Here is a 16,837-nt window from a genome sequence, read left to right on the forward strand (position 1 = left end):
AACTATCTCAAAATTTCCGCCATTGTGTGCGCGAAAAGAATTTGGTGAAACATGTCGCTCCTCATTGGCCGAAAGTCCGTTGGCTTGGCACCGGTCCGCGGGATGGATGACCATCGGTAGGCCTCGGCTCTGGCTCGGCTCTGTCAGCAGGCTGGGGTCGCTGTTACATCCATCTTTCGCAGGTTGTAATTTATGACGTTTCCATTTTTTCGGCACATTGCTCCGGAACAGCATTCGCCCAGTTGCGTTTTAGGAGAAATAAGACAGAGACCCAATCAAGTTACTCCAGTAACAAGAATCTTCTCGTTGAGCTAGCAGTAATTGCCTTAATCGTGCAAATGAATGATCTATAAAAATTTTGCACTTTGCCACATTACGCTGCTGTCCATCATGGTCCCTGTAGAAACTGCTAACAGTGTTGGATATCCCGAAATGTCAAAAGCTGCGCCTATGATGTACTCCGAGCACTGTAGCTCAAGTTTGATGTAATCAGCCATGCATGATTGGTCTATCACGATCTCCGCTCACATGCGTTGGTCCACTGACTGCGCTTGTATTATTACCATGTAACCGGACACGGGTAAACGTTAAGGTATGGGCGGTAGAGAGGACTAGTCCCAAGGTAGAGCTATTCTAAGTATCAAAAGACCCCATGGAAATTCGACGAGACCACTGAGAGGGAGCGATTTTCGAATCAATGAGGAACCTTAGGTTTCCGGTTAATGACTATGGGTCCTGGAAAAGGAATGCGTGTAGGTAAGCCGAATTTTCGAGTACTCGACAGGGTAAAGAAAGGGGGGGCAATCGCGGGTTGCCCAGCCACTTCCTTGTGTCCGGTCGCATGCTTAGTTTGGGTTCCAGGTGTCCCGAATGCGTAAGGCTTCTGTATTGTCACGAGCGGTTACGGGTCCTGTTCGCCGGTTCAGTAATGGCTACTGTAAAGCAAGAATTCTTTCCCACTCTAAAAAACACCAGAGCTTCCTTTTTATCTGCTCCATTTTCCCTTTTCTTCTGACCCTCTTTCCTCTCTCTCTTTACTCTCCACTCCATCTTTGCTGCTTCCAACTGTTGAAGTTAGCTCTTCTTGGATGTGTTGCGGCCTTGCTCACCTCGCATAGAGAGCTTTCACAATGATCTCCACAAGGCTCGCGCGCATGGGTGCGCTGGTAAGTCGTCCTGGATTTATATATGCCTTTGTCCAGCATCGCGTCGCCTGCACCGTCTCCAATTCGATGCTAGGTTTTCCGGCTGGTTTACTCTTGAAGTGTCCTAGACTAACATGGATCTCTTTCGCAGGCCCCCAAGTCCCGCCTTGTAAGAACACCTTGCTAATTGTTCTCGCTTCTGCGGGAAATTGGAACCCTTATGGAATGGGTATCGAAATGGAAACTAACATATCTCACAGTTTCTCGGGGCCCGGGGTCTGGCCACTGCCAGCGAACACCCTCTCGACAAGAAGGTCGAGATGTCCAATGTTGAAAAGGTGAGCAATGAGAAGGCTCCGTACTTTCGACTGCATCGGGAGAGCGGGCGTTACCCTATATGGAAATCGGAGTTTGTTAACGATGTATCTCACAGGGCAACTACATCAACTACAAGTATGGCAGCACTTTTTTACTTTCATAACAGGAGCTCCTGTTTTATAAATGCGCCATCATGGTCCATTGACGCTGTGGCTAACATGTGTGCCAATTTTATAGGAAGATGTCTGAGAACTTGGAAATCGTTCGCAAGCGTCTGAGCCGTCCTCTTACGTACGCCGAGAAGATCCTCTACTCTCACCTTGACAACCCTCATGAGCAGGATATCGAGCGTGGTGTTTCCTACCTGAAGCTCCGCCCCGACCGTGTTGCTTGCCAGGATGCCACCGCCCAGATGGCCATCCTTCAGTTCATGTCGGCTGGCATGCCTTCCGTCGCTACCCCTACCACCGTCCACTGTGACCACTTGATTGAGGCTCAGGTTGGAGGTGAAAAGGATTTGGCTCGTGCCAATGAGATCAACAAGGAGGTCTACGACTTTCTTGCCTCCGCTACTGCCAAGTACAACATTGGTTTCTGGAAGCCTGGCTCCGGTATCATCCACCAGATCGTTCTGGAGAATTACGCTTTCCCCGGTGGTCTGATGATCGGTACCGACTCTCACACTCCTAACGGCGGTGGTCTCGGTATGGCTGCCATTGGTGTCGGTGGTGCTGATGCCGTCGATGTGATGGCTGGTCTCCCCTGGGAACTTAAGGCTCCTAAGGTCATTGGTGTCAAGCTCACTGGTGAGCTGTCCGGATGGACCACTCCTAAGGGTAAGTTGCACCACAGTGATTTCTTGTAGGTGAAGTGGAAGAAAGCTAATTGATTGTATGTAGATATCATCCTTAAGGTCGCTGGCCTCCTCACTGTCAAGGGTGGTACTGGTGCTATCGTTGAGTACCACGGACCTGGTGTCAACTCTCTTTCTTGCACTGGTATGGGTACCATCTGTAACATGGGTGCTGAAATTGGTGCTACTACCTCTCTTTTCCCCTACAATGACCGCATGTACGACTACCTGAAGGCCACTAAGCGTCAGCACATTGGCGACTTCGCCAGGTCCTACCAGAAGGAGCTTCGCGAAGATGAGGGTGCCGAGTATGACCAGCTGATTGAGATCAACCTGTCTGAGCTGGAGCCTCACATCAACGGTCCCTTCACTCCCGATCTTGCTACCCCCATCTCCAAGTTCAAGGAGGCTGTCGAGGCCAACAAGTGGCCTGAGGAGCTCAAGGTCGGTCTTATCGGCTCTTGCACCAACTCCTCCTATGAGGACATGTCCCGTGCCGCCTCTATCGCCCGGGATGCCCTCGATCACGGCTTGAAGTCCAAGTCTCTCTTCACCATTACCCCTGGTTCTGAGCAGATTCGCGCTACTATCGAGCGTGACGGTCAGCTGCAGACCCTCGAGGAGTACGGTGGTGTCATCCTTGCCAACGCTTGCGGTCCTTGCATTGGACAGTGGGACCGTAAGGATGTCAAGAAGGGCGAGGCCAACTCCATCATCTCCTCCTACAACCGTAACTTCACTGGCCGTAACGACGCCAACCCCGCCACTCACTCCTTCGTCACCTCCCCCGACCTTGTTGTTGCCATGACTGTTGCCGGTACCCTCAAGTTCAACCCTCTCACCGATACCTTGAAGGACAAGGATGGCAAGGAGTTCAAGCTCAAGCCTCCCACCGGCGAGGGTCTCCCCGCTAAGGGCTACGACCCCGGCCGTAACACCTACCAGGCCCCTCCTGTCGACCGTTCCACTGTCAACGTCGCTGTCTCCCCTACCAGTGACCGTCTCCAGGTCCTCCAGGGATTCCAGGCCTGGGATGGCAAGGATGCCACTAACATCCCTATCCTCATCAAGTGCCAGGGCAAGACCACCACTGACCACATCTCCATGGCTGGCCCATGGTTGAAGTACCGTGGCCATCTTGACAACATCTCCAACAACATGCTCATTGGTGCCGTCAACGCCGAGAACGGTGAGGCTAACAAGGTCAAGAACGCTTTCACTGGTGAATACGACGCTGTCCCTGCTACTGCCCGTGACTACAAGGCTCGTGGCGTCAAGTGGGTTGTCATTGGTGACTGGAACTACGGTGAGGGTAGCTCTCGTGAGCACGCTGCTCTGGAGCCTAGACACCTTGGTGGTCTTGCTATCATCACTCGCAGCTTCGCCCGTATCCACGAGACCAACCTTAAGAAGCAGGGTATGCTTCCCCTGACCTTCGCTGAGCCTGCCGACTATGACAAGATCCAGCCCGACGACAAGGTTGACCTGCTCTGCACCGAGCTCGAGGTCGGCAAGCCCATGACTCTCCGCGTCCACCCCAAGGATGGCAAGACCTTCGACATCAAGCTCAACCACACCTTCAACGAGTCCCAGATCGAGTGGTTCAAGGACGGTTCTGCCCTCAACACCATGGCCCGCAAGGGTGGCAACTAAGTTTGCCGCAACGTGGGTTAGCGCTGGGGTCAACATTGGTCCGTTTGTAAATTATACTGTATATGTTTCTAAAACTCAATAAGAAACATATCAGCTTAGTGCCTTGCCATGCGGCTTAGCACGTTGAGAATGAGTGGCAGCTCTGGGGATGTTAGCGGCTGCTTATAGTATTTCTACGATGGGATATTGCGGAGTCGAGTTTCAAAATTTAACGACCTGTTTACTTTGTTATCTCCACATTTGTTGGACCCTTTTTGAGTTTGGGTGGACTATATGGATATAGTCTTAAGTCTTTTTTCCTATATCATCTACTGTATGTTAGGGACAGCAATCATACCATTTTTACTTTTTGTTCAGATTTGTACACTCTCCCCTTCCATTCTCCCTGAACACCACTCTCAGTAGCCCGATGGACCGTAGATTAACATAATGATGAATAGCTTAAGTATCTATATAGTAGTCCTCAACCAAATTTCGACATAGCTGACATAAGATCGCGTGCTCAGCCGAGGCTCCAACTTAAGCCCCGCACTCGGCATGTAATTCTACTATATCAATAGGATACCAAGTACGAATATTAGCATGCCTTTGTTCCCTCGTCAGTCAGTCGTGGTCAGTTGACTTTGCGGAACTCAAAGCCATATTCTTTCACCCAACAGGTAGGAAGATCTTATCTAGGCAATTTCCGATTCATCCGGCTTGAGCAACTAAGGTTGAATAGGAAGTGTTTGGCGAATCCTGAGTAAAGCTGGATGCACAGGGTTGAGGTGTTGGAGGATACTACTCTATCTAGCGTTGACTGTGGTGTAGCTGCAAGTCCACCATTCGGAACAGTGCCGTTTTTTCACGGTGTTGGACGCTCCGTCGATCCGCCGTTACCTATCACTCCCATTTAATATTTCTCTCCACTGCCCAACATTATTCGCCCCGCGTTCGTCAACGAATCCAGACCTAGGGATACCTGAAAGATAAGGCTCCGGATTGTCCGTTTCACTTTGATTTGACCCGGAGAACGTTCGTGCCCAACTATGGCGACTCAGCTCGTTCCTCTACCGGAGGTGGAGAGACTCAGTGCTTCAGTGGTGCGGATACTTGGTGGTAATCCCGGCAAGGTAGGCTTGGACCGTGTATTTTTTATATTCCCTTATTCCGGTGACTGTGAATAAAATATGCCCTTGGACTATCGGGACTTGATGCATATTCTTTTAAGCTCGATGAAATAAGAACCCACGTTAATTTGAATCTGCATATAGTTTACACTGCAGGGTGAGTCACTTCACCTTCGTCCAATTGGATTAGCAGCTTTAGACCTAACAACATCTTTCAGGAACAAATACATATCTGATAGGTCGTGGACCTCAACGGATTCTCATTGACACAGGCGAGGGCAAGCCTTCCTGGGCTGCTCATCTGAAGACAATCCTGTCGGAAGAGAATGCCACCGTGCATAAAGCACTCCTGACACACTGGCACCATGATCACGTCAATGGCATCCCTGACCTTCGCAAGCTCTGTCCTCAAGTCACTATCTACAAGAACCAACCAAACGAGGGGCAGAGTGGTATCGAAGATGGACAGGTCTTTAGCGTAGAGGGTGCCACCTTGAAAGCATTCCATACGCCAGGACATACAGTTGACCATATGATATTTGTGCTAGAAGAAGAAGATGCCATCTTTACTGGTGATAGTGGGTTCTCTCCTTCCCCCCAGCTCATACCATATTGTGTTATAGGCGTACATGACTGACCTAAATCCTACTAGACGTTCTGGGACATGGGACTGCGGTATTTGAAGATTTGAAAGTGTATCTGTCCAGCCTACAGCGAATGCAAGACCGAGTGTCGGGACGCGGTTACCCTGGCCATGGAGCGGTGATTGACAACGCAACAGCTAAGATCACTGAATACATCAAGCATCGACAACAGCGAGAAGATGAGGTGATCCGGGTTTTGCGTTATGGAAAACTTGATGTGCCTGATGATGAACCATCACCGGAGCGGAAGGCCTCTTGGACCCCCCTTGAGATAGTGAAAGTGATTTACCATAACGTCCCGGAAAGCCTTCACCTGCCAGCGTCGCACGGAGTGCTGCAGGTGCTAATGAAGTTAGAAGCCGAGGGTAAGACAATCCACGACACGGAATCCGGAAAGTGGAGGCTGGAAACCGGGAAGTCTGCGCTATAAACTCCCTTCATTATAGCTCTGTGTGACATTAGAGTCATTTATATCTAAAGACAATCTATATAACTGTGAGTGCCTGGGATTTATGACGCGGCCTGAGATTACTGGAGGTAGAAAGCATGGACGACCGTTGCACAACAGGGAAAATTACAGAGAAGCACCGGGGGCATGCCAGGTTTGCCCAGGCCGTCTTCCATACATCAATCCTAGTACTATCAGAAGAGGTCTGGATTTTTCTGGCAGGAAAGGCGCAAGGTGAATGAGCATTTTGGCCCAGTCTGGACCTGCCAGAAATATACTCGGGGGTGTGTGGGCTATATATAACGCCACCATGAGAGAAAAGGCTATTAAATTAGGGTGGAAAAATGGGGAAATACAACCAAAAAGAAAAGGAAAAGACGTAAAAAAGAAAAAAGAAAAAATAAAATAAAATAAAATGCAGTACCATACATGACTTTACACTAGACTGAGGGGTTGGCATTACATTGCCAAATCGTCATCCGACCAGCAGGCGGGCTCGGCGCGCCTAAATCTTCCAAGCAGGAAAATGCATCAAGTGAATTACCCTGCTGGGTAAGATCATATTTAAACAGCTGAGGGATCCCATGGGAGTGTTGGCATCATCCGCAATCCGTGACTGGTTAACTTTGCGGGCCCGTGACCTCATTCATCATTCTTTATCCGTTGCAAAACTAAAGTTCTCCTTCCATTACAACATAACTTACTTCAGGGCACTCCTTCTTCATATATCATCAGAACTTGAATTCAAAATCAAGCTGCTACTACCCGCTATTTCCATAGTAATCAACTGATTTTGTATATCCTTCTTAGTCGATGAACTTGCTAGTGAAGAGCGTGCCCGATTCATACTACGATCACTCCAGCTTGTCCTTCTTATTACCCGTCTGCCAGTGGAAACTTTGGGTCAGTTGGTCCGCGCGTCTGGTCGATTGCTGAGCTCTGAGGTCACTCTTTGCCCGTTTTCTCCCCACCGGACCGCCTTCTTGTACTTCACAAAAAGCTCCCCGCCTTCGTTGTAGGGCCGACATTTATTGTCATTTTTAGCAGTGTTTGGTTTCACCGGCCAACGGTCTGATTGTTGGTTACCTTTGGGTTGCAGTAAAGCGGTCAATCGTCGTTTTAATTTGGCGTTGACTTGACTGTCTTTATATATTACCCCTCTATTTCTTTTCTTGCTTCCTTTCTTATTCTTTCAACCTATTTTTTACTTTTCAACAGGTTTTTTTTTTTTTTTTGAGAAACTTAACATTCTCGATTTAATCTCATTCAACCATCAAATCCGATTTCACCAAAAATGCCTTCCCTCGAAGACAGTTCTAAGAATGACTCCAGACTGCTGCTCATTTCAAATCGGTTACCGATTACGATAAAACGCTCCGAAGACGGGAAGTATGACTTTTCCATGTCATCTGGCGGCTTGGTTAGCGGTCTGAGTGGTCTATCGAAATCCACTACGTTTCAATGGTATGGCTGGCCTGGCCTAGAGGTCCCCGAAGAAGAGATACCGGTGGTGAAGCAACGGTTGAAGGATGAATACAATGCGGTTCCCGTATTTATCGATGATGAGCTCGCGGACCGGCATTACAATGGATTCTCCAGTTAGTATCTCTTACCATGCATTTAGAACGCAGACTCCAGCGCTCCAAGTCGCACCAAGTTGCTAATAAGTCTACTTTCGATCAGATTCGATTCTGTGGCCCCTTTTCCATTATCATCCTGGTGAAATCACGTTCGATGAATCTGCTTGGGACGCTTACAAGGATGCGAATCGATTATTTGCGCGGGCCGTTGCGAAAGAAGTCCAGGATGGCGATCTAATTTGGGTGCATGACTACCATTTGATGCTTCTCCCTGAGATGCTTCGAGAAGAAATCGGAGATCAGAAGCAGAATGTTAAAATTGGGTTCTTCCTCCACACCCCCTTCCCTAGCAGTGAAATTTACAGGATTCTTCCGGTCCGAAACGAGCTGTTGCTTGGGGTCCTCCATTGCGACCTCATAGGCTTCCACACCTACGACTATACAAGACATTTCCTGAGCGCTTGCTCGCGCTTATTGTACGTTGAGCCCAGCCGTTATGTAGAAACGTGGGAGCTAACAGTGGGCATCTAGGGGATTGGCGACGACTCCCAACGGTATTGAGTTTCAGGGCAAAATCATTGCCTGCGGAGCTTTCCCGATCGGCATTGACCCGGAGAAATTCCAGGAGGGTCTTAAGAAAGAAAAGGTCCAGAAGCGGATTGCACAGCTTGAACAGAAGTTCCAAGGAGTGAAGCTTATGGTGGGTGTTGACCGCCTTGACTATATAAAGGGCGTTCCGCAAAAGCTGCATGCGCTGGAAGTGTTCCTTAGCGATCATCCTGAATGGGTTGGTAAAGTTGTCCTGGTCCAAGTTGCTGTCCCCAGTAGACAGGATGTCGAGGAGTATCAGAATTTGAGGGCTGTTGTGAACGAGCTGGTCGGCCGCATCAACGGGAAATTTGGTAAGTGATTTTACTGGCAGGACATGATAACGTGTTGCTGACCTGATTAGGTACTGTGGAATTCATGCCAATCCACTTCCTGCACAAGTCGGTCAATTTTGATGAACTGATTGCCCTGTATGCCGTGTCGGATGCGTGCATTGTTTCGTCAACTCGAGATGGCATGAATCTGGTCGCGTACGAATATATTGCAGCTCAACAAAAGCGGCACGGTGTTTTGGTTCTCTCAGAGTTTGCCGGTGCAGCCCAGAGTCTCAATGGCAGTATTATCATTAACCCTTGGAACACCGAAGAACTCGCTGGTGCCTACCAGGAGGCTGTCACCATGAGCGACGAGCAAAGGGCTCTGAATTTCTCTAAGTTGGACAAATATGTCAATAAATATACGAGGTACGCATATGTATGATATTCGGACGGATGAATATCGCTAACCTATTTTAGTGCCTTCTGGGGCCAGTCATTCGTAACGGAATTGACGAGGATATCTAGCCAATCTGCGGAGAAATTCCAGTCTAAGAGGGCTTCCCTGACCGGCACGTACCACGAACAAGTGAACGGTGTAGAATCCGAGGGATCGGCTTGATCACGCACCAAAATGACACCTTTCTATACTGTCTCCTGTGGCGTACCAGAAGAGGAAACACAAATATGTGACGAATGGCTTAGAGCTTTTTATTGACGGTCTATGAGCACTGGATGGCGTGAAATGTTTTGAGTTTGCTTTGCATTGGTTAAGATTCTCGGTCACTCATATGAAATATCATAAGAGGGTAATATTGTACTTAGATTCCTGGGTCCGGGTCATGGATGGGTAAAAGGTTGAGGTGTTGCTGGTGTACTGTACATTAAGCGTTCTGTCTAAGCTCTCAACTCAGCGTGTATTACCATCATTAATTTGTATTTGATAGACCAGAATAATATATCATCAATCCGCTATTAGTAGCTCAATTCTGGAAAGATCAACCTGACCTCCTTGTATATTTGCATGGCGCGGGTGTGCAAACAGTGCAAACACTGGCGAGAAATTCTGGACGGCCTCGTCCGCGGATTTGACGCTGTTCCACCGGAGACGCCGCCCGGGTTTTTCTTGAGACGAGAACATATTGCCCAATTTGTGATTTTTTCGGACTAAAATTGGGCTTGAGTCGAAACTTCGCGGACGTACAATTCACTCCTGATCCGCGACAAGACCACGCGCACCTTTGAGAAACCACCTGGTCGGATTTTTGTCGCACCCCAAGGAACAAGCATCCAGAACAGACACAGGGGAACCCCTCTACTCGTACGACGATGCGTCCAAGCTACCTCTTCCGGGCGATGCAGCCCCTCCGCTCTTCTATCGTCAGACCTACATCGACCTCATCCCCAGCCGCACACATCTACTCTGCCATCTCGACACCAATCCGCCGCTTGAATTCGACGACTGCTACACCCACGGAGACCCAATCGTCCACAGCACCTTCTACTCCTTCAGTGGCTCCTCCTTCCCTCCGCAACTACCCTTATACCTTGAAGACCGGCACTGTGGTCTCCGTTGGCCGCATGGACCGTACTGTCCGCGTCGCCCACCGCCACACCATGTGGGACAGTCACATTCGCAAGACATATCCTAAGGTCACGACATATCTTGTGTCCGACCCAAAGAACTCCCTGCGCGAAGGGGATGTCATTGAGTTCTCCTCGGGATACCCGAAGAGCCGGCATGTGCGCCATGTCGTTGAGAGGATCATTGCACCGTTCGGTGAGGCAATTGAAGACAGACCGGCTGTGCTGACACGTGAAGAGCGGGACGCAGAGCGCGTGGCCAAGCGAACTGTGAAATGGGAGCGCAGGGAAGCCAGAAGAGCAGAGGGCGGCGAGGGCCAGAGCTTAGGAGGACAAGAGCACGTCGGGCGGATTAGGAGGCTAGTCTATGAGCGTACCAGGGCCCAGTAGAAGGCGGATATATTCCGCTTGTCTTTTTTTGGCATTTCTCTTTGATTGTATAAGATAGATATTGGGCTCAGAGGGCTGCTTTTATCTGTGATGTGTGTCGACTCTTTCTGAATGTATTATATCTCACTGTGCATGTGTCCTACTAGTCTTTTCTTTGCAACACTTACTCATATTGGCCAGTCATATTATATAAATGTAAGCTTTTCGAATAGCTGGTTTTGCCCTCTTGTCAAGGTTGATCGAGAAATTTAGTTGGGGATTAAGCTCAAGGAAGGCAACGTATAGTTTGTTTATAAAATTGGGATCTGGCACTAAGGTAGGGTTTCAGATATGCTTATTGTAGATCATTACGGATTGAATGCATCCATATAGGCCTGTAACTTAACATTTGGTTCATATATGGCTCGCTGGAGGAATTCGCCGTTCATTGGAGGCTGGAAAGTGTGTCTCAGGTTTCGGTCAAGGTGCAATTGGCTAATATACGAGCTAGGTGGAACAAATAGATCTCTGTGGGTCGAACACCTATGTTCTTTGGAAATAGTTGCGTAGGCAAGAGTATAGAAGACTTGCTGTTCTAGGGATACCTTCAAAGGAGCCCGAAGTAGACTCTAGTTCTAGTGTCTGTTCTGTTGTTAGAGTTGATAGTAGCTCAGAGTCAGCCAACATCAGACATATGTCCGTCGACTTACTAAAGTGTATCAGTAGATTTCGAATCAGGCATTAGACCCATGCTGCCAGGCTACGTTTATCTAGGTCGCCGAGGGCAGGAGACATAGATAAGACCCCGCGTCTCATGATGCTAGTGCTATCTAGCACGGTACAATATATAGCGAATACGCCTAAAGACCTTTTCATATCCATGATCTACCATACTCAAGGTGCAGCTATTTCCTTCTCTGATATGCAAAATGCGTCTGTTTACTTTGCCCATTGCCATTCTCTTGTGCTTCTTTCAGACGATCCTATCTAGTACAATTCCCAATACAACTCTAATCGCCAATGATATTCCTTTCTCAACTAGAGCTTACTGGATGCGCCGGGCAAACAAAGCAGTGGACGAACTAAGCGGCTCTCCCTGTCCATTCGCTGCATTTGGCACTGCCATCGTTAATCATACTGATACTGATGGGCTTGGAGATCTGATATGTATCGGGGTCAACCAGAATAGCCAGACCGGAAACCCGTCCTTACACGGTACCTCATCTCAAACCACCCTCAGATAGTGGTTTCTCCATTCACTGCTGATGAGCATTGGTACCCTCTAGGAGAAATAGCAGCTACCACAAACTGCACGGCAGTTCTGACTGATCCACATGGTCGGTTTCGCCTAACAGCCTCTGAAGCTCAAGCTGCGTTTGTCGATTTAACATTGTATACCAATGCTGAGAGCTGTCCTATGGTAAGAAGACTGTCTCCGATGCTTCGAGTTCTGAGACATATTGGTAGATGTTAACGATCAGAAAGTGCGCCTCTGCCATTCGGTGGGCCGGGTTTAAGGAATATGTCTACGGAACTTCAATTGATACGTTGGTCCGGAAAGGCTGATCCCAGATCCATATATCCTCGTTGGAGGTCTTTCAGGCTTCTTTGGACTTGTCGCCTCAGACTGTCTTGATGGGGGATGTTCTTGTGAATGAGACCGATCCGTACTTTTTGTGGCAGTATGATCCGGTTTATCCTTGCCCTGAGGGCTGCTTGCGTTCTGGTAATGGTACTAGTTGTCGGGTTTTTACAAGTGATGAGTTGAAGTAGGATGTAGGTTTGGAATATGAACTGTGTGCATCCTTGTTAGGGTTATGTTGGGGCTATGGGAGATAGTTTCTAGGTACGATAGCATATTACGTTTTTCGAATATTGAAGTGTTGGAGTCCGAGCGACGAAAAGCCTTGTAATTTGGCAATCTAATTATGTTTGCAAACATTGATCCAATCTATATCGAATATTCCTCCTGCAACTACTACCTGGTAACTATGGATAATGCCCAAATACGGAAAGTCCAGCTCGGCCGACTTTGTTTCCAAAAAAGGCAACTCTGAAAGGCTTCCTCCGAAACCCTGTCATTCCCACCCACCAAGGTATGATTATCCATACCTTCTATAGTAAATATATCGGAGTGCTTTTATGTCCGAGCCTATTAGTTGATTTTATATCGGGACCAAGAAATGCTTACTAGTATATAAAGGCAATGCTTGCGTCTTCAGAGCTACCTATACCTGCTCTTCACTAAGCAATCCAATCTAGTACCAATCGTGTCGAAGAAACGAAAATGTCCTCCAACCCAATCGTTTTAATCACCGGTGCCAATACTGGCCTTGGACTTGAGACAGTCAAGGCATTGCTGCGCTCACCTAAAGCATACACCATCCTTCTCGGGGGTAGGAATATCGACAAAGCCAATGCTGCAGCTAAAGCAGTGCAAGAGGAATATCCCCAGAGCCGCAGCGTCGTCAAAACGATTCAAGTCGACGTGGAATACGACGACTCGATCTCAAAAGCATTCGAGCATGTCGCCGACGAATACGGTCGCGTGGATATCTTAATCAACAACGCAGGTTTGTAAATCCTGAGAGGCTGCAACCTAAACTAGATAAAAAACTAAACCAAATCACGTAGGGGCACTGCTGGACACCCAATTCTACTCGGGAGACCTGACAATGCGAGAGATGTGGAAAAAGTCATGGAACGTCAATACCGTTGGAACACACATCCTCACTCACACTTTCGTACCCCTTCTCCTGAAATCGTCCGATCCGAGACTCTTGTTCATCACAAGCGGTACATCGGCGCTTGGTGAGACTGAGGATACCTCGTACAGATTCAACAAATCACCTGCGAAGGGTTGGCCCAAGGAAGAGCCTACTTTTGGAGCCTATAGGTCCAGTAAGACTGGTATGAACATGATGATGTGCGAGTGGGTTCGGATTCTGCGAGAAGATGGCGTCAAGGTCTTTGGCATCTCGCCGGGGTTTTTGGCGACTGGCTTGGGTGGTAATCCGGAGTTGTATAAAAAATTAGGCGCATTGGATCCGGTCATAGGGGCGGAATTTGTGCGAGATGTTGTTGAAGGAGCCCGTGATCAGGACGCTGGGAAAGTTATTCGTCGGGACAAAATTCAAGCCTGGTAGTTGTATATAGCGCTTTATCCATTGGTATAGATTACTGAGGCGATGTTGGAAGGTAGTTACATCCTTAGTAGTAGGTAATTATCAATCTTGACCAGATACAGTCTAAGGCTCAGCTAATCATCCATGTGACCACTAGGTTTGGGGGCTGTTTAATGGGTGGTGTGGGAACAAGTAGCATACTCCATACTAATTTCATGATCCTACTGATGTTGCGAAATCACGACGCTATGAACAATCTTTCTCAGATGAAACTCTAAAGAGATAATGTCCGACATCGCAAGGTTCACAGGCAAATTTCGAGCTCGTACAAATCCTAATCCCTCCCAGAAGGCCTCGACTGCGAAAGTAACAAAGCCGCAGAGAGCATCGCTAGTGTGCGAGCAATGCAGAAAGTCTAAGCTTCGATGTGATCGAGGACAGCCATGCAGTAGCTGCATTAGGAGACATGAATCAGACGCTTGTTCTTATCGACAGAGGTCGGGGCCAACGGTTAATAGTGGCGACCACAGCACCATTGAGAGCAGGCTGACACACCTGGAATCTTTGCTCAATGCATTGATGCGTAACAAGGAATTGCCATCAGAACACGAGGTGGTGCCCCCGGATTTGTCCCGCTGCTCAGTAGATGCTGCTACTATCCAGTCTCAGGGTGACTCGGTTGATGATACCGCATATGTCGGTTCTACACATTGGTCAGCTATTCTGGACGACATTCACGAGCTGCAGGTGGCCCTGAGTGGCTCTATTGATAGCCAGGGAGTTAATAAGCTTGCTACACCGGGGGCTCCTACCTTGGGTACTGAATTGATATTTGGATTACCACATATTTACTCTTTGCAACAAGTCATATCTCGATATCTTCCATCGAAACTAGATATCGATCGATACCTCTCTTGGTACTTTCAAGGCGAGACTTTCGTAATCCCATTCATCCACACCTACCATTTCCAGCGCCAATATAGAGAATTTTGGGCCGATCCAACCAAAGTCGATCCTCTTTGGCTTTCGATATTATTTTCTATATGCTGTCTGTCATCCCTTACTAGGGAAACGGCTGGCCCAGGTCGCCCACTACAAAGGGACGCACTCCCCGAGAGTCCTAAGTTCCACACGGCTGCTGGACAATGTCTTGTCATAGGGGAATATCACCGACCGCAAAGACTTGCAATTGAGGCGCTCGCTGTCTATGCGCAGTGCAAGAATCTTACAACTTTGGACCCTTCCCGAGAAGCCGGGATGATTCTGGGAATGGTTGTCCGTATGGCGTATGAATTGGGCTACCACCGCGATCCAGATTCCTTCGGCTCTCTGAGTGTTTTCGAAGGCGAAATGCGCAGGAGATTCTGGGCTGCCTGTAAGCATATGGATATCATGATCAGTTTCCAGCAGGGCCTACCGAGTAACATTTGTCTCGAGAGTTGCGACACGAAGTCCCCAAGAAACCTCTTAGACTCAGACTTTGACGTGGACACGCAGGTCTTGCCTGAGTCTCGACCCGAGACTGAGCCTACAAAGTTGCTATGGTTCATTGTTAAGGATAGACAAATTACGAGCTTCAGCAAAGTCTGTAAATACATGCTCTCTTTTAAGGAGCAGTCTGAAGCTGATCTACATCGGCTGGACGAAGAAATCCGACAAACGTACGCAACGATTCCCGATATCTTGCGAACTCGTCCTCTCTCAGAGTCTATTGCGGACCCTCCCTTTCTCATAATTACCAGGCTATATATTGAATTTATTTGCTTGAAAAATCTCTGTGTTCTGCATCGCGGATACATGGTCCAGGGTAATGTTAATAGTACTAAGGCCTGCGTTGAAGCCGCGAAGCGCCTTGTCAGTCAATTTATCAATATGTACAAGGAGTTTTCACCTGGCAGACAACTACACACGGAACAATGGATGCTGACAAATTTCACGATGAACGACTTTTTGTTGGGCGTCATGGTGCTCTGTCTGGTGATACATATCCATCGCAAACAAGCCTCCTGGACCGGTACTATCGATTCTGCCATACAAAAAGAAGTGCTTTCTCTTCTCGAACAGTCTTACGAGGTTTGTGTAGAGAATTCCCAGGCCAGCAGAGATGCACGACGGGTGTCTCATGCCTTACATCTGACTCTAAATAGCGCTAAGACGTCCAGGGCGCCCGAATTGCAACCTGCAAACGATGCCACATCGGGTACAAACTCAGCATTACTGGCTACGCAGACTGAGAGTACTATTGGCCAGACAAGTTTTGCTCCTTTTGATGTGTTTGATCCGTTTAATATCATGGGCATGGACTTTGAAATCATTGACTGGGATGCTTTCGACCCCCAATTGTCCATCTAAAGACACATACTTGCTAGTACATATGTGCGTGCAATGGAAGTGTTGCATGTGCTCAGACTCCAGCAGCCAGAACCAGCACTAGAGGTCTAGACTCCTCAGACCATAACACCCTTGCTCTTACACGCTGCAAGTATATCTGTAATAGGTTACCTGAGATATATCACGGATACGGCTTCTCCAATTGCATAGTTTCCGGCCGGACGATGTTTGCTTTCAGGAAGCATATTGCAACATGTATACTGCGCACCGGAGTTCAACGCAGCTGAACTGCCTCGAGTTTCGATGAAACACTGCACTGAATCATTTTATCATATATAAGAAGCTCATAAACCCTCGATCAACCAAAATTCTCGAGCTTCTCTCATTCATACCTTATCTAGCTACAGTTCTCTATTCAACCTAACTACACCTGCAAATAACGAATAATGGATCCGAGTCCCAAAGCCACTTCCTAATGGACCGAGATCCGTCACGAAAACAAGAGCAAATCCGGCACCTTGGTCATCGATGACATCGACTTACTCTAGGGCAAGTTCTACCCTGAAGGCAAACCCAACAAAGACGAAGTGCCCGTCTCCGAGGTCAACGGCACAGAGATTAGGCCTGGAAAATATTACGTCTTCCGGAGCTGTGGCGGGGCGCACTCCTCTTCCGATACAGAAGGCAACTTTAACCTGAAGTCTAACGGTACTGCGGATAAGAACATCTACTGGGATAGTCCATGGGGTGTTGGAGGGAACAAGCTGAAAGTGACTACGCCGCATGGCGAGGACCCAGAATGGGGATATGAGGTT

The 16,837-nt window shown here is 48.2% G+C and overlaps 5 protein-coding genes across 5 annotated transcripts; all 5 read left to right on the top strand.

The window, feature by feature from the left end:
• The first annotated feature begins 28 nt into the window (after positions 1–28).
• On the top strand, positions 29–4,519 carry F9C07_2277571 (aconitase family-domain-containing protein). Its single transcript, XM_041289776.2, has 6 exons — positions 29–1,166; positions 1,297–1,314; positions 1,406–1,483; positions 1,579–1,598; positions 1,701–2,299; positions 2,363–4,519. The coding sequence occupies exons 1-6, from the start codon at positions 1,131–1,133 to the stop codon at positions 3,967–3,969; spliced, it is 2,358 nt and encodes a 785-aa protein (XP_041142864.1). The 5' UTR covers positions 29–1,130; the 3' UTR covers positions 3,970–4,519.
• On the top strand, positions 4,520–6,521 carry F9C07_2277572 (putative metallo-beta-lactamase domain protein). Its single transcript, XM_041284748.2, has 4 exons — positions 4,520–5,081; positions 5,223–5,235; positions 5,297–5,656; positions 5,731–6,521. Exons 1-4 carry the CDS (start codon positions 4,998–5,000, stop codon positions 6,150–6,152), a joined length of 879 nt encoding a protein of 292 aa, XP_041142865.1. The 5' UTR covers positions 4,520–4,997; the 3' UTR covers positions 6,153–6,521.
• F9C07_2277573 (alpha,alpha-trehalose-phosphate synthase 1) lies at positions 6,522–9,716 on the top strand. The gene is made up of 5 exons (XM_041289777.2): positions 6,522–7,768; positions 7,854–8,226; positions 8,282–8,652; positions 8,703–9,042; positions 9,094–9,716. The coding sequence occupies exons 1-5, from the start codon at positions 7,465–7,467 to the stop codon at positions 9,233–9,235; spliced, it is 1,530 nt and encodes a 509-aa protein (XP_041142866.1). The 5' UTR covers positions 6,522–7,464; the 3' UTR covers positions 9,236–9,716.
• A 226-nt stretch (positions 9,717–9,942) lies between these two features.
• F9C07_2777 (uncharacterized protein) lies at positions 9,943–10,587 on the top strand (the record flags this gene model as incomplete). The annotated part of the gene is made up of 1 exon (XM_041284750.1): positions 9,943–10,587. The coding sequence occupies one exon, from the start codon at positions 9,943–9,945 to the stop codon at positions 10,585–10,587; it is 645 nt and encodes a 214-aa protein (XP_041142867.1).
• Positions 10,588–12,853: 2,266 nt separating this feature from the next.
• Positions 12,854–15,618, top strand: F9C07_2776 (putative short chain dehydrogenase; the record flags this gene model as incomplete). The annotated part of the gene is made up of 4 exons (XM_071511010.1): positions 12,854–13,139; positions 13,201–13,708; positions 13,752–13,779; positions 14,043–15,618. Coding segments are annotated over 4 exons (2,398 nt in total), but the record flags the coding sequence as incomplete, so codon positions are not given.
• Positions 15,619–16,837: the final 1,219 nt, after the last annotated feature.

This window comes from Aspergillus flavus, chromosome 2, assembly GCF_009017415.1.
Source record: "Aspergillus flavus chromosome 2, complete sequence".
NCBI classification, from domain to species: Eukaryota; Fungi; Ascomycota; class Eurotiomycetes; order Eurotiales; family Aspergillaceae; genus Aspergillus; species Aspergillus flavus.

Bases quoted from the DNA above. Each gene is read 5' to 3' on its own strand.
- F9C07_2277571 (XM_041289776.2), top strand. From the start codon at position 1,131: ATGATCTCCACAAGGCTCGCGCGCATGGGTGCGCTG. The intron at 1,484-1,578 runs GTGAGCAATGAG...TGTATCTCACAG, and splicing joins AGATGTCCAATGTTGAAAAG to GGCAACTACATCAACTACAA. The intron at 1,599-1,700 runs GTATGGCAGCAC...CCAATTTTATAG, and splicing joins GGCAACTACATCAACTACAA to GAAGATGTCTGAGAACTTGG.
- F9C07_2277572 (XM_041284748.2), top strand. From the start codon at position 4,998: ATGGCGACTCAGCTCGTTCCTCTACCGGAGGTGGAGAGACTCAGTGCT. The intron at 5,657-5,730 runs GTGGGTTCTCTC...AAATCCTACTAG, and splicing joins TGCCATCTTTACTGGTGATA to ACGTTCTGGGACATGGGACT.
- F9C07_2277573 (XM_041289777.2), top strand. From the start codon at position 7,465: ATGCCTTCCCTCGAAGACAGTTCTAAGAATGACTCCAGACTGCTGCTC. The intron at 8,227-8,281 runs GTACGTTGAGCC...GTGGGCATCTAG, and splicing joins AGCGCTTGCTCGCGCTTATT to GGGATTGGCGACGACTCCCA. The intron at 9,043-9,093 runs GTACGCATATGT...AACCTATTTTAG, and splicing joins TATGTCAATAAATATACGAG to TGCCTTCTGGGGCCAGTCAT.